This window comes from Monocercomonoides exilis (assembly GCF_001643675.1).
Source record: "Monocercomonoides exilis strain PA203 chromosome Unknown scaffold37-1059404, whole genome shotgun sequence".
NCBI classification, from domain to species: Eukaryota; Preaxostyla; order Oxymonadida; family Polymastigidae; genus Monocercomonoides; species Monocercomonoides exilis.
The window spans coordinates 32,035-49,363 of NW_027150582.1; the positions used below are offsets into that span (position 1 = coordinate 32,035).

At 35.6% G+C, this 17,329-nt stretch overlaps 4 protein-coding genes across 4 annotated transcripts; 2 read left to right on the top strand and 2 right to left on the bottom strand.

Moving 5' to 3' along the window:
* Nucleotides 1-455: 455 nt before the first annotated feature.
* Nucleotides 456-5,816, bottom strand: MONOS_12728 (putative protein kinase; the record flags this gene model as incomplete). Its single annotated transcript, XM_067865372.1, has 4 exons — nucleotides 456-2,257; nucleotides 2,630-3,570; nucleotides 3,721-4,768; nucleotides 5,000-5,816. The coding sequence occupies 4 exons, from the start codon at nucleotides 5,814-5,816 to the stop codon at nucleotides 456-458; spliced, it is 4,608 nt and encodes a 1,535-aa protein (XP_067723332.1).
* A 208-nt stretch (nucleotides 5,817-6,024) lies between these two features.
* On the top strand, nucleotides 6,025-9,763 carry MONOS_12729 (putative Papain family cysteine protease; the record flags this gene model as incomplete). The annotated part of the gene is made up of 8 exons (XM_067865373.1): nucleotides 6,025-6,058; nucleotides 6,110-6,202; nucleotides 6,289-6,348; nucleotides 6,411-6,527; nucleotides 6,647-6,744; nucleotides 6,837-7,025; nucleotides 7,173-7,244; nucleotides 7,413-9,763. The coding sequence occupies 8 exons, from the start codon at nucleotides 6,025-6,027 to the stop codon at nucleotides 9,720-9,722; spliced, it is 2,973 nt and encodes a 990-aa protein (XP_067723333.1). The 3' UTR covers nucleotides 9,723-9,763.
* Nucleotides 9,764-10,961: 1,198 nt separating this feature from the next.
* Nucleotides 10,962-12,840, bottom strand: MONOS_12730 (putative cytosine deaminase). The gene is made up of 2 exons (XM_067865375.1): nucleotides 12,765-12,840; nucleotides 10,962-12,693 (listed from the first exon to the last, which is right to left on the bottom strand). The coding sequence occupies exons 1-2, from the start codon at nucleotides 12,792-12,794 to the stop codon at nucleotides 11,185-11,187; spliced, it is 1,539 nt and encodes a 512-aa protein (XP_067723334.1). The 5' UTR covers nucleotides 12,795-12,840; the 3' UTR covers nucleotides 10,962-11,184.
* A 620-nt stretch (nucleotides 12,841-13,460) lies between these two features.
* On the top strand, nucleotides 13,461-14,964 carry MONOS_12731 (putative S-adenosyl-L-methionine-dependent methyltransferase). The gene is made up of 3 exons (XM_067865376.1): nucleotides 13,461-13,525; nucleotides 13,606-13,732; nucleotides 13,797-14,964. The coding sequence occupies exons 2-3, from the start codon at nucleotides 13,621-13,623 to the stop codon at nucleotides 14,741-14,743; spliced, it is 1,059 nt and encodes a 352-aa protein (XP_067723335.1). The 5' UTR covers nucleotides 13,461-13,525; nucleotides 13,606-13,620; the 3' UTR covers nucleotides 14,744-14,964.
* Nucleotides 14,965-17,329: the final 2,365 nt, after the last annotated feature.

Below are 17,329 nucleotides of genomic sequence, written 5' to 3' on the forward strand. Positions count from 1 at the left end.
TAAAAAGAAAATTGAATATTTCCCATAAAATAATTTGAATTAACATCTAAATTAATTCTGAGTGTAATAAACTTAAAATAAAAGCATTTTCGAGATGATTTTCATTCAAATAATATCAAATAAGTTGAAATAATTGCATATACAGAATTCTGAGAACGAAAAAATTATTCATCTAATAGATAAAATACTCATTTTTCTAACAAAAAATTAAAATGAAAATGAAAATGAAAAATAAAATTAAAATAAAAATAAACATAAAATGAATAACAAAAAATAAGTTCTATAAATAATCATAATTTACACAAAAACAATTTCTAAAAAAATTATAATATTTAATTATTTTATTTTATTTTTTTTAAAAAAGCAACCATTTTTAAAAAGATATTTCAACTCAGACAAAAAAAGAAATAAATAATTGTTCAAAATTCACAGTTATGCAAATTTCATATTGGCTTCTAAAGAAGAGTGGGTGAGGAAGGTTTCATGAAAGAGGAAGAAGAAGAGGGAGAAGAAGAGGAAGAAGGAGAAAGAGAAGAAGAGGAAGGAGAGGAAGAAGAAGAAGAAGAAGAAGAAGAAAGAGAAGAAGATTTTCTATGTTTGTGTCTTTTGTGATTATAATGTCTATGATGATTTCTCTTCTTCTCTTCATCATCATCATCATCTTCTTCTTCTTCTTCTTCTCTTCTATTACTTTCAGATTCTGAGGTTGTGTCAACAAGAATGAAAGAGGAAGAGGAAGAAGAACTGATTGAAGAAGAAGAAGAAGAAGAAGAAGAGGAAGAAGAAAGAGAAGAAGATGATGATGATGAAATTTCATCTTCATCTTCATCTTCATTATTTATTTTCTTCTTTTTCTCTTTCACTTTCTTCTTCTTCTCTTTGTCCTCCTTCTCTTTTTCTTTCTCCTTCTCCTTCTCTTTCTTCTCCTTCTCTATCTTTTCTCTGTGTGAATGTGAATGTGAATGAAGATGAGTGTTTTTGTGTCTGCCTCGAAAGGGAGGAATAACCAGCTGCTGCGGAGAAATGTGGAATGTGACATGAGGATGAGAAGAGGGAGGAGAGGGAGAAGGAGAAGAGGAAGAGGAGGAGGAGGAAGAGGGAGATGATGATGATGATGAAGAGGAGGAGGAGGAGGAAGAAGAAGAAGAAGAAGAAGAGGAAGAGGAAGAGGAAGAAAAAGGTGGAGGATGAGAGGAAGGAGAAGGAAGAGAGGGAAAGGGAGAAGGAGAAGGAGAAGAGGAAGAAGAAGAAGAGGAAGATGTTGTGATTTCAATTGGAGATGAAGAAGAATAAGCATAAGTTTCACTCTTGTAAGGAGGAGGAGAAATATGATGAAGTGGATCAGATGATATGTTGTGTGGTGAATGAGAAGAAGAAGAGGAGGAGGAGGAAGAGGAGGAAGAGGAAGAGGAGGAAGAAGAAGAAGGGGAGGAGGAAGAAGAAGGGGAGGAGGAAGAGGAAGAGGAGGAGGAAGAGGAGGAAGAAGAGGAAGAAAGAGAAGAAGAAGGTTGAGAAAGAAGAACGTTGTGTGGTGAATGAGATGTTTGAAGTGATTGTGAATGAATAGAATGCGAAAGAGGAGGAGAAGAAGAAATTGAAGAGGAAGAGTGAGAGGAAGATGAAGATGTTGATTGAGGAAATGGTGAATGGGAAGAAGAAAAGGAAGAGGAAGAGAAGGAAGAAGAAGAAAGAGAAGAGGAAGACGAGGAAGAAGAAGAAGAAGAAAGCAATTTTTGGAAAGATTTTTCGACAGATTTTCCATCTTCATCGACAATCACAAAAAGATAAGTGTCATCTTCTGCATTTGAAGAAGAAGAGGGAAAAGAAGAGGAAGAGGAAGAAGAAGAAGGAAAGGAAGAAGGAAAAGAAGAGGAGGAAGAGGAAAAAGAAGAAGACAACAAACAATTATTGTTTGTTTCTTCATTCTTCTTTTCCATTTGAGAAGAAGAATTTTCATCAAAACTGTTGTGAAGATTGGGAGAAGGCAAAAGTTTCAATGCAATTGGAGCAGAAAGGAAAGGTTTAGAGGGAGGAGGAAGAGAAGAAGAAGAAGAAGAAGAAGAAAAGGGAGAAGATGGAGAAGAGGGAAGAGAAGAAGAGGAAGAAGAAGAAGAAGAAGAAGAAGAAATTGAAGAAGCAGGAAGAGGAGGAGGAAAAGAAGGAGAAGCATGACTAAAGGAAGGGAGAGTTATATTAGAAGAAGAAGAGGAGGAGGAGGAGGAAGAAGAAGAGGAAGATGGCAGCAAAGAATTTGTTGCTATTGTGAAAGAAGAAGAAGAAGGAAAAGAAATGTTTGAAGAAGAAGAAGAAGAGAAAGAGGAGAAAGAGGAGAAAGAGGAGGAAGAGGAGGAAGAAGAAGAAGGAAATGAAGAAGAGGAAGAAGAAGAAGAAGGAAGAGGAGGGCGTGGAATGAAGAAATCAACAGGAGCTGTTGAAGAAGCAATCGAAGTGTTTTGTGTGAGAGAAAGAGGAGGAATAAAAGAAGAAGAGGAGGAAGAAGAGGAAGAAGAAGGAAAAGAAGAAGAAGAAGAAGAAGCAATTAAATTAGAAGAAGAAGTATTAGAAGAAGCAGAAGAAGAGAAGAAGACAGGAGCAAGCGGAGAAGGTTTGAATGTAGTGCGGGACAAACCAGCCTCTTTCGCATAGTCAAAAGCAGACGCCTCGAATTTTGCTCTTCTTTTCATCGCTCTTTCCCTCCTCCTCTCCAAATCCCATGCAAATTCATCGTCATCATCATCATCTTCTTCTTCTTCCTCTTCCTCTTCCTCTTCCTCTTCGATTTCTTCTTCTTCTCCTTCTTTCCCCTTCTTCTTCATTCTTCTTCTTCTTCTTCCCTTTCCATCATCACCATCATCATCTTCTTCTTCCTCCTCCTCAGCATCATTTTCATGTTTTTTGCTTCCACTTCTGCTTTTATTCACGCTTTTGTTCTTCCTCACAATTCTTGACTGCGTCAAAGACAAGCCAAAAATTCTTCTTTTCATCTTTTCGTTCTCTTCATACAACGACTGCACACGATTATGTGGAACTCTTTTGACATTCATGTTGCTTTTCTTCTTTTTCTTCTTCTTCTTCTTCTCTTTCTCTTTCTTCGCTTCATTATCTTCATTGTCATCTTCTTCTCCTTCTCTTTCTCTCTTTTTCTCTTTCTCTTTTTCTTTATGTTGTTTCTTCCCTTCACTTTGCTCGTTTTTGCTATGTTTGTGACTTTTTTCCTTCTTTTTCACAATTTCTTCTTCTTCTTCTTCTTCTTCTTCTTTCTTCATCATCCTCTTCTTTTCTTTTTCTTTTTCTTTTTCTTTTTCTTCCTTCTCCTTCTCTTCCTTCTCCCTCTTCCTCCTCCTCTTCTCCTCTTTCTCCTTCTCCTTCTCCCTTCTCCTTAATATTTCTTTGTCTTCCTCTATCACTTTCATCATCTTCTCTTTCTCTCTCTTCAATTGCTCTTTCACTTCTTCATATTTCTTTTCTTCCACATTCACACACAAATCTTCTGCTGCTAATTTGATTCTAAAATTCTTAACTCCTTTTTTCTTCTCTTCTTCTCTTTCTCCTCTTTCTCTTTCTCTTTCTCTTTCTCTTTCTCTTTCTCTTTCTCTTTCTCTTTCTCTTTCTCTTTCTCTTTCTCTTTCTCTTTCTCTTTCTTTCTCCTTTTCCTTCTCTTTCTCTCTCTCCTTCTCTTTCAGCTTCGCTTCTTCTTTCTTTTTGATAGCCAAGTCAAACAAATCGTCTTCTTCGGGAAACAAATTCGGCTCTTTTGGACGGAAAGGCGCAATTTCTGTGACAGACACAGGGAGAAGAAGATGTTTAGAGGAAGAAGAAGAAGAAGAAGAAGAAGAAGAAGAGGTAATTCCAATAGCTTGTTCTGTATTCACAGTTTCTCCTTCTCCTCTTTTTGTTGTTTTTATTTCTTTTCCTCCTTTTGCGCTGTTACTTTTGCTTTTGCTTTTACTCTCACTTTTTCTTTGACTTTGACTTTGACTTTTCTCGCTTCTTCTGCTTGTTTCATTCGCTCCTTCCTTCTTTCTCGAAGGAAACAGATTCTCCAACACCACTTCTGTTACGTCGCTCTCCACACTCAACGAACACACCGACGTTTCTCCGCTGCTACTGCTGATACTACTGCTTCTTCTTCTTTTTCCCCCTCCTCCTTTTTCTTCTTCTTCTCCTCCTCCTCCTCTCCTTCTCCTCTCTTGTTCTCTTTCTCTTTCATTTTCTCTTCTATGCGAATGATTATGTTGTCTTCTTCCTGTTTTTTCTTTTTCTTTATCATTTTCATCATCATCATCATCATCAACCGGTTTCCTTCTCACACTCATCAACATCAGCTGCCTCTCCCTCTCTGCTTTCGCCTTCTCTGTTATCATCATCCTCCCTCCTCTTCCCTCTCTCCTTTCTCTCCCTTCTCCTCCTCTTTCCTTCTCATCTCTTCTTCTCTCTCCTCCTTCACTTCCTCCTCCTCCTTCTTCTTCTCTTCCTCCATAACTCGAACTGCTTGATGTTGATAGAGGTCTCAGTGCCATCCTCGATGAATCAGAGCCTGGCGAATACACGGCAGGAGACGAAGGCGCAGGGATATATCTTCCTTGTCTCCCCAATCGATGCTTCAAAGCAGCAGCAGAAGAAGAAGAAGAGGAAGAAGAAGATGAAGAAGAGTAAGGAGAAGCAGACCAATCATAAACAGAGTCAAATTCGTAGCCCTCACGTGTGAATAAGTCGTGGAACATCTTTCGGAGGAAACTGTAGTCGGGCTTGGCGTCGAAGCGGAGGTCTGAGGATGGAGGAGAAGAGGTTGGTGAATGAGATGGAGGTGAAATAAAAAGAAAAAAATTTTCAATAAAAAAAAAAAAGAAATGAAATGATATTAAAAATGAAGAATAGTTGAGGAAACGGAAATGATAAATGAAAAATAATTTTGAATAAAATAGGAAATAAGAAAGAAAGAATTGGATTTTCAAGTTTATCAGAAGAAAATGACAAATGAAAAATGAATTCATCACACCTCGAATATATTTGAGATAAACAGAAAATTCAGTTGGTAAGTTTTTGCAGAGGATATCAACTGGGATGGTCATTTTCATATCTCCTATTTTCATGTACTTCTCTGTTTTTGTGTGTGCTTTCACACCCATCCATGGCAACTGCCCCACGAGAAAATACACAAACATATAGCCAATTGACTCCAAATCATCGCGTCTTGATTGTTCAATTCCTATATGAGTATTGACGCTAGTGTAACGAATTGTTCCTGTGATTCCTTTTGTTTCTCGATAAGGGATGTGCTTTTTTGTTTTTGAATCTCGAAATTTTTTTGCAAGTCCAAGATCAATCAAATACACCATATGGTCATTTTTTCCTCTTCCAATAAGAAAATTATCGGGCTTTATATCTCTGTGAATATAATTCCGCGAATGAAGATATTCTATTCGCGCCAAAAACTGCTCAGCAAGCATTAATGTTGTTTTTAAACTAAATCGACGTCCGCATTTATTAAAAACATCTTCCAGGCTGGACCCCAAATAATCCATAATCATAACATTATACCCTCCTTCCTTTCCAAGCCACCGAATTCGAGGAATTCCTACACCTCCCTGTAATGCTCTATAAACTTTTGCCTCGAAAAATAGTAGTCCTTGTCTTCCATCAGCAGGTTCGACTTTCGCTGCTATTTCCTCTTTTGTTGATATTACAATTCCTTTAAAGATAGTTCCAAACGCTCCTGCACCAACTTTTTTATTTGTTGTAAGTCGAAATGTGTTGGCAATTGTCCATTCTCCAGAATCAGGAAATCCTTCTCCGGGAGAAGATGCCTTGGACATATTGTAAAATTTTTGGCTCAGCTACTGAGACCAAAAGAAATTGATAATTCAGAAAAACAGCAAAACGTAAAAATTGAAGATCATAACCAAAATGTTTGATTCAAAAAATATCCAAAAACTATTCAAATGCACGCAAACATATTCAATATGTGCAATTTTAGATTATATGAATTCAGGAAAAGTTATGAAGGTTATGATCAATAATACTATGTTATTGCTTTTTCTTGTTATAGCAGTTGAAGGTTGAGTTATTTCCTATAGATATATTTAAAATTTAATTTTTATTTTTAAAGTCAAATCTCAAGATGAGAATACTTATCCCGATCATTTTGATTTGAGAAATATATATCCACATTGTTATTCACTTAATATGCCTTCATATACTGGTATCAAATAAATTTTTTGTTATAAATAAATATTCATTTTATTATTTTGTGATATTGTACATTTTTTTTGGAACGTAAATTTCAAGGAAACTGTCATTCATCATGGGCTTTTGCTACGATTGGTGCAATATCTGATAGAATGTGCAGTTTGCTTTTTTATTTTAAAAGCTTAATTGTGAAATTTCTTTGGATATAACTTGATGTTAAGTTCAAGGTGTTACAAATCAATTCATGTCTGTTGAAGATGTTATTCAATGCGATACAACGAGCGACGGATGCAATATAGGATATCTAGCGAACTCCCTTGAATTTTTCAGGCAGCGACGTTTGTAATTTTATTTCATCCTTCATTATTTTTATGCTTTCTTTTTTTATTTTTTTTTATTTTTTTATTTTGAATGAATTGGAAAAAAATATTTGATGGATATGTACTTTGTCGAATAGAATTAGGATTAGTAGTTCCAGCGGTGTGCAAGAAATACAAAGGAACTTCGATGAGAAGATGTCAAGATGAATGCGATAAAGACAGTCCTGTTTCCATGGTCTGGTACTTTTTTTGAACTATCAAATAATTGTTGAAGTGATTTTTTCTTATTAATTTTTCATGCTTTGAATAAACATTTGTGCATCACAGAAGTACGGGCAGCAATATTATTTGTCCTTTGAGACAGGCTCGCAGACCATCAACCTGGACAAAACTTATTACAAAATTCCCTCCTTGGTGAAGTTCAAAGAAGAAGAGAACAAAAAGCTTATCTCAGAAAATCCATTCAAGGTGCTTTTCAAAGGAGAAAGACACGACCCACTTGACGAGTCATTTTTTGTTTGTGCTTCTTCTTTTTGGACTGAAATTAATGATTGTTAATTAACTTCTTTTTTCTTTGATTAAAATTAAATCATTTTCCAACAATATTGCAAATATTAATCAATTGTTCTTTGATATTCTCAAATGTGAATGACCAATCTTCAGGAAGAGTATCGCTTGAAAATAATGGATGAAATCATGAATCCAAACAACGGAACAGTCATAGCCAGTTTTAGGGTGTGTTTCGCATTTATTGAACAATTTGCTTAATATTTTCATTTAATAATCTTTCTCATTATAATGTTATTATCATTGTTTATTTCAATTTTATAAATGAAATGTTATATTATGAAAAAAAATTCAATTTCTTTTTCACTTTTCATTCAATAATTCCCCCACAAAAAGCTCTACAAAGAATTCCTCTCCTTCTTCCGGAACGAAAAAACCAAACACAAAATCTTCTCCTCAAAAGCTGTCGATGTGTCCAATGAAGGATCTTTCCTCCACTATTCACACTGCAAAATCATCGGCTTCGGAAAAGGTGACCCCAGCGATGCAGAAGGGAATGACGCCACAGACGCTCATTTCATCAGTGATGACAATGCATACAAGTATTCAAAGGGGTATTGGCTGTGCCAGTGGTTCGAGATGGACTTCGAAGACGCATACAGCGCAGATGAGGTGTTTAGAGCTAACAATTCATACACACGAAGAGAGATCTTCAAGGACTACACCAGCAAGCGCGAGGAGAAGATGGCTCAGCTGACTCGGCTGCACTACACCAGCGAAGACGGCGTGAAGTACCGAAAGGGATACTTCCGCGTCGTCTTCAACGACACCAAAATCAGATTAGAAGACGACGTGTGGGGGGTGACTGTGAGGAGCCTGGAGCAGTACGGACTGCCTGACGAGACAGCCTGCAGAAATGTGAACAATCCGGAGCCTCGTTTTGACGACATCAAATCACAGAGAAGATACTCCACGCTACTGGGCACGACTGACGGATTCTGTCAGACGTGCGTGGGGTCGGAGCCTGCTGCAGCGAGGGGGAGTAATAGCAACAATGTGTCTACTTCCTCCTCTTCCTCTTCATCATCATCCAATTCTTCATCCTCTCCTTCTTTTCACTCCTCCTCCTCGGCCTTCAACCGCTGTGCCTTTTGCCAGTCCACCCACCAGTGCATAGCAGTCTCAAAGGAAAGCCCATCCAGCCCATGTCTCGGCGCCTGCGAAGACATCATCGCCAGTGGCTGCCCTGTCAATCCATGTCGCCCTCTGTCCCATCTGCCTCACTTGTGTGCTGCTCAAAGCGGCTGTGGCTACTGTGCATCGACGGGTGAGTGCCTGAAGATCGACGATGCTTCGCTCCACCGCCACTTTTTCCTGCAGGGTGAGTACACAAAGAACGACAGCACTACACATGTGAGCGAGCTGACCACGTTCAACCGTCTGGTCAACTCAGCCAATTCGCACTACGCCAGCCGCGTTGTGCCGCCCGAGCAGAGCTCAACAGCTGGAGATTACTGCCCTGTGCTGTTGAGGACACGATATGAAGCTGAGCATTCATTCCCGTGTCTCACACACAGCACGAAGGATGACTGTTTGGCAAGTGAAGGAGGCAACTGCGGGTGGTGCACTGAGACTGCGCAGTGTCTGCCAATCAATCCTGATCTCAATGGGAGTTTGAATGCAGAGCAGCAGAAGCTTCCCTATCAGCCTCTGATTGGGCGCTGCCGATCGAAGCACTTTCTGATCAACGGGACAGTCGTAAAGCCAGCCGAAGAGCCAGCCAGCTGTGCAGCAAGACTGACGCCTGCAGCTTGTGTCACGCCTGAAGCGATGAATGGAGAAGGAGGTTTCTGCAAAGCAGCGGCAATGAGATCGAATGAGCTGTCGTGCTATTGGGATTACAAGCAGCACACGTGCAAGGAATGCGATGGAAACACACCAGAAGATATGAGAAAGCAGTACAACTATGCTGCAGAAGAGGACTTCTGCTCAGCGATGGATGTGACAGCCTGCCAGCGGCACTTCGATTTGAAGGGTGATGTCAGATGTTCGTGGTGCGAAGACAGAGAGGCGTGTGTGGCTGTCCGGAATGACACAAACAATCAGATCCATCCTGTTCTGATGGGATGTGCGCGCCTGCAGAGAGAGAAAGAGGTGCATGTGCATTCGGACTGCACTTCGAGGGTGTCGTGCACATCGTGCTTGAGGCAGAGTGGCTGTGCGTGGAATGCAAATGGCAGGATGTGTGTGGACAGACAACAATCAGGGCAGTCGATGCAGTCAAAGAAGGCGAGGAATGTGAAAGGAGAAGAGGGTGAAAGAGAAGGAAAAGAAGGGTTTGAGTATTCAGAGCTGTATAGAAGGATGCATCACACTTCACATTCATCATCATCTTCTTCTTCTTCTTCTCAAAATACAGATAACTCTACTAACTTCTCTGATCAATCATCTTTCTCCTTCCCTTCTTCTTCTTCTTCTTCTTCTTCTTCTTCCAATGACGATCTGATCGTTTCCTATGCGCACTGCCCGCACCGTGTGGGTGATCCTGCGTTCTCCCCTGTGGATGTGCTGATGTCATCCATCGAAGCGAAAAGAGCACAAATGAGTGGAGCTTTCTTTGACAGAAGAATGAATGGGTGGAAGGGGATGGTGATGGCTGTGGGTTCTCTTGTGATATCTTTGTTTGGAGCAGCTGCTTTGTTTTGAGATTGAAGAGGGGGAAAACAAGAAAGATGGTGAAAGAGAAAGAGAAAGAGAAAGAGAAAGAGAAAGAGAAAGAGAAAGAGAAAGAGAAAGAGAAAGAGAAAGAGAATGTAAAGTTGTCTGTGTTTTTTATTGTTCATTTTTTTTGATTTATTTATTCACTTTGGTTGCATTTTTATTTCCTTCACCTTCTTCGCCAACTTCTCCTCCTGTTGTTATTCATAAACATGTGAATTGAGCCTATCAGAATAACAGAAATGAAATAAACATATTTCAGTTGTTTTCTGTTATTTAATGTGAAGATTGAATTCAAGTTGATTTTAAACTTATTTTTAACTTGAAGGTTTTTTTTATTTAAGTTTATCTGGAAATTCATTATTTTATTAACTACAAAATATCGTTCAATTGTATAACCGCATTTATTCTCTTTGATAATATTATCGCTTGTCTAACCTAACTCTATCTGGAATAAAGACTTATAAACTCATCCACATTGCATTTGATTTCAATTTTGATTGAAATCTCTCTCATTTGATATCGTTTGTTTGTCTGCCTGTTTCTTTGGCAATGAATCTCTTCTTCTTCTTCTTCTTCTTCTTCTTCGTTATTCTCTTTTTATGTTATCATTGAAATACATAAATGAAATATTTCGTTTTGTATTTGCTATTCACAAAGGGAAATTTCACTTTATCTTTCTTTATTTCTTTTTATCTCTCATTTTCCTTCTCATTTTCTTTGTTAAGCGCATTGGATGTCATATTATCCAGTTTATTTTTTTATCATATTTTTTTTCAGACTTATTTGGAATCCTTTTGCTTGTTGTACATTCGAAAATCCTATTTAAATTTCTTTTTTGATTATTATTCTTATTCAACAAATCACTTTGATAGGTTTTTTTTTTTATTATTATTATTTCCTTCGACTTTGCTTTTATTGAAGTGTGTTCGTTTTTTTTTTTTTTTCTGTTTATCCTTTTTTTCTCAAACGAGAGTAAGGAAAGCTTAAGGAATGGACTCATACTTCGTTTTTATTGAGCTTTATTTCAACTTTCTATTTGTGTTGTTGAAACTAACGTTGCACTATTCATTTCACACAAGAATTTGTTAACTTTATTTTATTTTATTTTTTCTTTTTCAATAAGCACATTTTTTTTTAAATAAGCATTTTCATTAAGCTCTTTTAATAAATTAGACCTTCAATCATAATTTCTTCATTTATTTCTTCATTGAAATCAAAATGAAACAAAAAAAGTTTTTTTCCTTTTTAATTTTTTTTTTTCAAATGCACACACACATTTGAAATGCAGTGATTATTATAAACAGAATAAAAGCGAATGTGCAACAATCCAACCCAATCCAAATTAAGAAAACTGCAAAAAAAATATGAAAAGCAAATATTCATAAATAAATAGTCCCTCATAAGTCCATTCGACTTTATTCACAGTTGATAAATCCTTTTCCTTCTCTTACTCCTTTTTCTCTTCTTTCTTCTCCTCCTCTCCTTCTTCTGCACGCTTTCCTGTCGCCTTCACAATCTTCTGCGTTGCCAGAAAGTCCATAAACATCGCCTGCAGCTCTGTAATATCTGCAAATATCTCCGTCGTGTTCGCCTTTGTGAATGAATAGTTGTCTCTCAGCAGCACTCCATTCGCAATCACCCAACGCGCCTCTGACCCATCCGAAGCCCAAATCAGATTCTCCACAACATTCCGCTTCGACGTTGGAATCAGATTTGGCCGTGTCAAATCAATGACTGCTAAATCCATGTCATATCCAACACGCACCTGCCCGACTTTCAGACGCAGCATCTTCCCAGGAATCGCTGTGATCATCTTCAGCGCATCAATCGCAGGCACACGCTTCGCATCGTGGTGAAGTCCTCTCTGGTATTGTGATGCCAGTCTTGCAGCTGCCAGGATGTTCTGGTTGTCTGCAGAGCCGCTGCCATCTGTGGAAATAGCAACGTCAATGCCCATTGAACGCATCTTCACAATATCCGGCATGCCTGATCCCAAAATGGTGTTAGCCAGCGGGTTGTGCACTATCTTCACGCCGTACTTTGCAATCAGCTCCAGATCGTGGTCGGTTGAGTGCACCTGGTGCGCCAGCATCGTGTCCTTTGAGAGGAATCCGATCGACTCCAGAAACTCAACTTCAGTCATCTTGTACTTCTCCCTGAACCATTGTGTGGTTCCGTACTCTTCGGCTGAGTGGATGTGGATGAGTGTTCCGTGCTTCTCCGACCACTCCTTCTGCTGCTTCAAGATCTCCGGCCCGTTCGAGAACACCTGGTCAGGCCCTGGAATCACCCATGTTCGGGGAGTGTCCTTGAATTGGTCCCAGTATTTGTCAAGGCGCTGCGTTGCCAACTCAACTGGCAGATCCAAAACTCGAGGATCGTAGTTTCTGTCTTGCGAGCCAACAGCGATAATCATTTTTGTTCCCATTTCCAGATTTGCATGTACCAGATCTGGAACATAGTACTTGTTGAAGTTGCAGTGGTGCGTCAGTGCAGTGGTTATTCCATATGATAAATCATCAACACGAGCTTTTCTATATGCAATAAGATTTGCAGATTTTCCAAATTTAGCTTCAAGTTCTTCACGTTTTTCCGACAAAAATCTTGTGAAAGGATTAATTGCTCCATCAAGCCAATCAACAAGAGGCATGTCTTTGCAAATACCAATGATCGTTGCTTCGTGATCATGGCCATGTGCTTTCACAAAACCTGGCAAAATAGCAGCCTTCAATTTGGGAATCTGCTCTTTGGTTGTATTTGTTATATCTTTTCCAACAATTGTAAGATCATCTCCATATTCCTTCAGAATTCTTTCTCCAATTTCTGGAGTATAATGACCGCATTCTTTGATGGTTGAGCCCTCTCCAAGCACATATCCATCTTCTATTCTCTCTTCAGCTCCTTCTTCCTCACTCATTGAAAGAAGATAATCTGCTCTAACAATCATGTATTTTGTCTAAAATAAATCAAAAAATAATAATCGCTCACTTATGTGCAATAACTAATTAACGAAATCGTGAAACCAACCTCTGATTTCGGTCCGAATGATTCCATCATAAAAAATTACAAAAGTCTTTTTTGTGAAAAACAACAGGAAATCAATGGGTTAAAAGGATCAGACACAAGAATATTTTTCAGAAACATATCGAATTCGGGTTCTTACAGAAAAATTGAAATTGAAAATTTTCTAACAAAAAGATATACCAAAATGGAAAATCAGAGGCAAATATTTTTTTTCTCACATGAAAAACAAAGAGAAACTAATAAAATGAAAAAAAAAACTTCAAAATCGAAGTTGTTAATTTTGTTACCAAAATAAAAAACTATGTCATGAAAGAAACTTGAAATGAAAAAAGTTGAAAAAAGCAAATCCTATTTTATTCATTATCCATATTATAAAAAATCATTCAAAAATTTCAGATATTTTTTAATAGGAATATTGAACAAGAATGAATATAAATGTGCCTTATTCATTATTCAATAATATTTGAATTTCTCTGAAAAAAGAAAATGAGATTAAAGTGTGGAAATAACTTTTTTGTTCATTTGTGTAAAGAATAAGAAATTTTCAACACAAACTTTCAAAAATTTTTCTTTAATTATTATTTTTTTAATGTTTTGAATATTGGTTGATTGAAATAAAAAATTAGCATTTCAATCGATATGAAAACTTGAAAAAGTTAGAGTTGAGAAATATTTCTTGATCAAAAAAATATTACCTTATTTCGTATAATTCATACGGAAAAAGAATATTTCCTTTATTTTCGAAGAAATTTGACCTTATATAAGTTTGATAAATTTTATATTAGTTTATGAAATTACGAATTATATCATTTTGTGAAATGAACAATTTAAACTTTATAAATAGAGAAATATTCGAAAAATGTCATTATTATCTTCTTCTTCGACTCCATCTGGGAAAAAGCTTGCATCTCCAATTGTAAAATCAGAACAACAATCTGTTGATTATTATTTTGATTCCTATTCGCATTCTGGTATGATGATCTTGATCTATTTCTGAAATTAAAAATTTCGACTTGTTTGCCAATTTTTCAAAAGGAATACATGAAGAAATGCTTAAAGACACTGTTCGAACAAAAACTTACAGAGATGCAATAATTAAAAATCCTCAATTATTTCGCGGTAAGATTGTTCTTGATGTTGGATGTGGAACTGGAATTCTTTCAATGTTTGCTGCGCAAGCGGGGGCAGCACATGTATATGGTATTGACGCATCAAACATAATTGATTCTGCGCAGCAAATAATTGAAGAAAATGGATTTAAGCAAAAAATCACATTAATTAGAGGAAAAGTTGAAGAAATTACTCTTCCTGTTGAAAAGGTAGATATTATTATTTCAGAGTGGATGGGGTATTGTTTGTTGTATGAAAACATGCTAGAGACAGTGTTGATTGCGAGAGATAAATGGTTGAAACCAGATGGAATTCTTTTACCGGATAAAGCTCGCATGTTTATTTGTGCAATCGAAGATGGAGACTACAGAAGAAGCAAGATCAATTTTTGGGATCATGTATATGGATTTAGGATGAGTTGTTTGAAAAAAGAAGCATTGAGAGAGCCTTTGGTGGATGTTTGTGAGCCGCAGCAGGTTAGTACAAATGTGTGCCAGATGATTTCATTTGATCTGGAAAAAGTTAGCGTACCTGAGCTAAGTGTGTCTGTGCCATATAGCGTTAAAGCATCTCGCTTTGACAAAATCCATGGAATGCTTGTGTTTTTTGACGTTCTATTTTCGCATGGCTCGTCTGTGTTCACAATGTCTACTTCTCCAATGAAACGTCCAACACATTGGAAGCAAACGGTATTTTATATGCCTGTGCCAATGTCGATTGAGCCAAACGAAACAATCAGTGGGCAATTTAGCATGACTCCTAATCCAAGAAATAAGAGAGATATGGACATTGAAATTAGTTTTAACCACAAAAGAGGTTTTGGCCCAGGAGCCCCAACTGAAAGTCAGTCCATGAAATACAAATTAAGGTAGTGATTGAAATTTCAATTCAAAATGTTCGGAGTGGGGTCAGAAATCTTTATAATGAATTTATCATTTCACTCATTTCGCAATATTTTCCTAATGTTTTAGTTAATATTTATTTAAAGGCAAAAGTATTTTAACTTTTAAGGAGCTGTTCAATTTTCATCTTGTATTATTACAGCAGTTATTCATTGCTTAATGAATATAATAGTTATTAAATATTCGGTGAAATAAAAAAATGAACAATAGAATATTTTTCTGAAACGATAAGGCTGATCTTTTTAAAATCAGACTTTCGTTTGAATTTTGATCAAAATAATAATCTCGATGTGATTAAGAAAAAATAAATTTTAACATTTTATTCAAACAGTTAACGATGTCGTTTTTGCAAATAAATATTATTTATAAAAAATTTTCATCGAAATTGATATTTTGATCGCAACTCGAACGAAAGTCGGATTTCATAAACGAAAAGTCAAATTCAGATAATCTAATCCATTTGAAATAAAACGTGTGTTCCTCTGTGACTATTGATAGATAAATTTTGTTTAATGACAGATTAAGAGATAATTTTCACATCAGAACCATTTCAGAAGAAACTATCATTTAGAATGAAAAAATTGTTATATATTAATTCAAATCAGAAAAGCATGAAAAATACGTTTGCCAAAAAGGTTGTTGATAAAAAGAAAAGTTTTAATTTTTCGATTATAGGACTTTCTGTGAAGTCAGTGACTGTCAATAAAGTTAGTAACTTGCAGAGCAGGAATTTTTATTTTATTTATGAAACAAAGAACAGTTTGAAGAATAAAATAAAATGATGAATTCATGATTATTGACATATATAACGAAATCCCTAATAATCTGCAAAAATAAATATTACTTATCAAAACAAACACTGACGTTATTTTTCTATTTCTGATGGACGTGGAAAAGATTATTTTATCTGTTTCATATGTTTATTTGATAAATAATGTTTCCGAATGAATAATGTTCTTTTGTTTCAATTGATTCTGAAATATAAATTTGAGCATTTGTATGATTGAATCCAGACTTCATTCACTTGTGAGGTTTTCACACGAATCTTCTTTTTTATTGTTTTTGCTTGTGGAATTATTTTTTGAAATCACAGTGTTTTTTTATCAGAAAAAATTCTTTCGTTTTTTGTATATGGGGGGAAATATGTACTTTCAAGCTTTTTTCGCACATTGCACTTGAAAATTGTTTCACTCATGTCATTTCTGAACTCTCTCAGATTTCAAAATTAAATGGATTCTCATATCTATTAACATATATTATTGATATCACAACATAACGTTTTGAGTTCTCACACATATTTCAATAAGAAAACATATTTTCCCCACATTTTTTGATCACAAGAAATCAATTAAAAGTGCATTATTTTTCAATGAAAAAGCTTGAAGTCACTCATTATCCCCTATGAAAATAAATAATTATAATCACAATTTTTTTTCTCATAATTTTGTTCAAAATCACAAAAAAATTTTCTAAAGCCAATTCTTTCAGTCGGTTTAGCTGTCGAATTTATATTTGAATTTCCTTTTTGTTTAAGTTAACATATCATGATAATTTCAGTTTTTTGAAAAAGCGTAATTCACACTAAAGTCTTTCCACTGAAAATAAGTGAATTTTCTATTTCAGTTGCAAAATTTTTAATTTTGTTTTTTAAAATTGTTGAAATGTTTTTGAATGGTGTCAGCGGTGAGTTGTTTAAAAAAATCAAAAAGAAAGATTAAGAGATAATCACCAACGCAATAAAAATTCAAAATCTTCATGTTATTATAAGTGTTTGTTATTTTTTTTATTAAATTTTCTTTTCTTTTATTTTTATGAAATAAAATGTTCTCTATTTGTCCCAAAAAAATTCCAATTTAATAGTGGTGATGTTATTATATTATTCAAGTTATGTTTCAAAAAGATAGAAAACATTCTTTCAAATTAAAGATATGTGTGAACAAGTCAGCTATTAATTTTTGATTCAAATCGAAACTGTGAATTTATTAAAAAAAATGAGAAATAAATAAACCTGAGTGACGTAATGACCATTGACGTGAAAATTTTCAATTCTGACGGACTCAACAAAAATATTCACTTCAGTGATTTATTGAAGTTTTTTTAATTTTTCGTGAAAGCTCAAAAAAATCAAATAATTCATAAAATTTCATTTTGAAGTTTATTATTTATGCAAGAAAATCAAAATACTTTTTTTCTCGCTATTAGGGTCAACTTTTTAATGGGACTTTTTCCCTTATTGGCACTTTTTTTGTTTTTGACTGCCAACTTTCAACAAACATTGATTGGCTTTCAGTGCTTCAAAAAACCTTTTTTACAAGTTTAACACAATTTATTTACAGTTTGTTTTTTAAATTTTGCTTATTACACATTGAGAAATTACGTTTTTTTGTTAAATTTGAAAGGACTTTTTCTAGCCAACTGGGAATCGCTCAAGAAATTGATGAGCTGTTTTGAATAGCAAATACTATTATCTAACTACTTTTAAATTCTTTTTTTTCACTATCACTTTTTTCTTGTTTTTTTCACATTTCATTTTTTTAACAACATTCTAACATAAAA

What these genes read in the sequence shown, in the direction of transcription:
- MONOS_12730 (XM_067865375.1), bottom strand. Translation starts at nt 12,794, where the DNA reads ATGATGGAATCATTCGGACCGAAATCAGAG. An exon ending in CATTCGGACCGAAATCAGAG is followed by an intron (nt 12,694 to 12,764) that starts GTTGGTTTCACG and finishes GATTTATTTTAG; the next exon opens with ACAAAATACATGATTGTTAG.
- MONOS_12731 (XM_067865376.1), top strand. Translation starts at nt 13,621, where the DNA reads ATGTCATTATTATCTTCTTCTTCGACTCCATCTGGGAAAAAGCTTGCA. An exon ending in TGATTCCTATTCGCATTCTG is followed by an intron (nt 13,733 to 13,796) that starts GTATGATGATCT and finishes ATTTTTCAAAAG; the next exon opens with GAATACATGAAGAAATGCTT.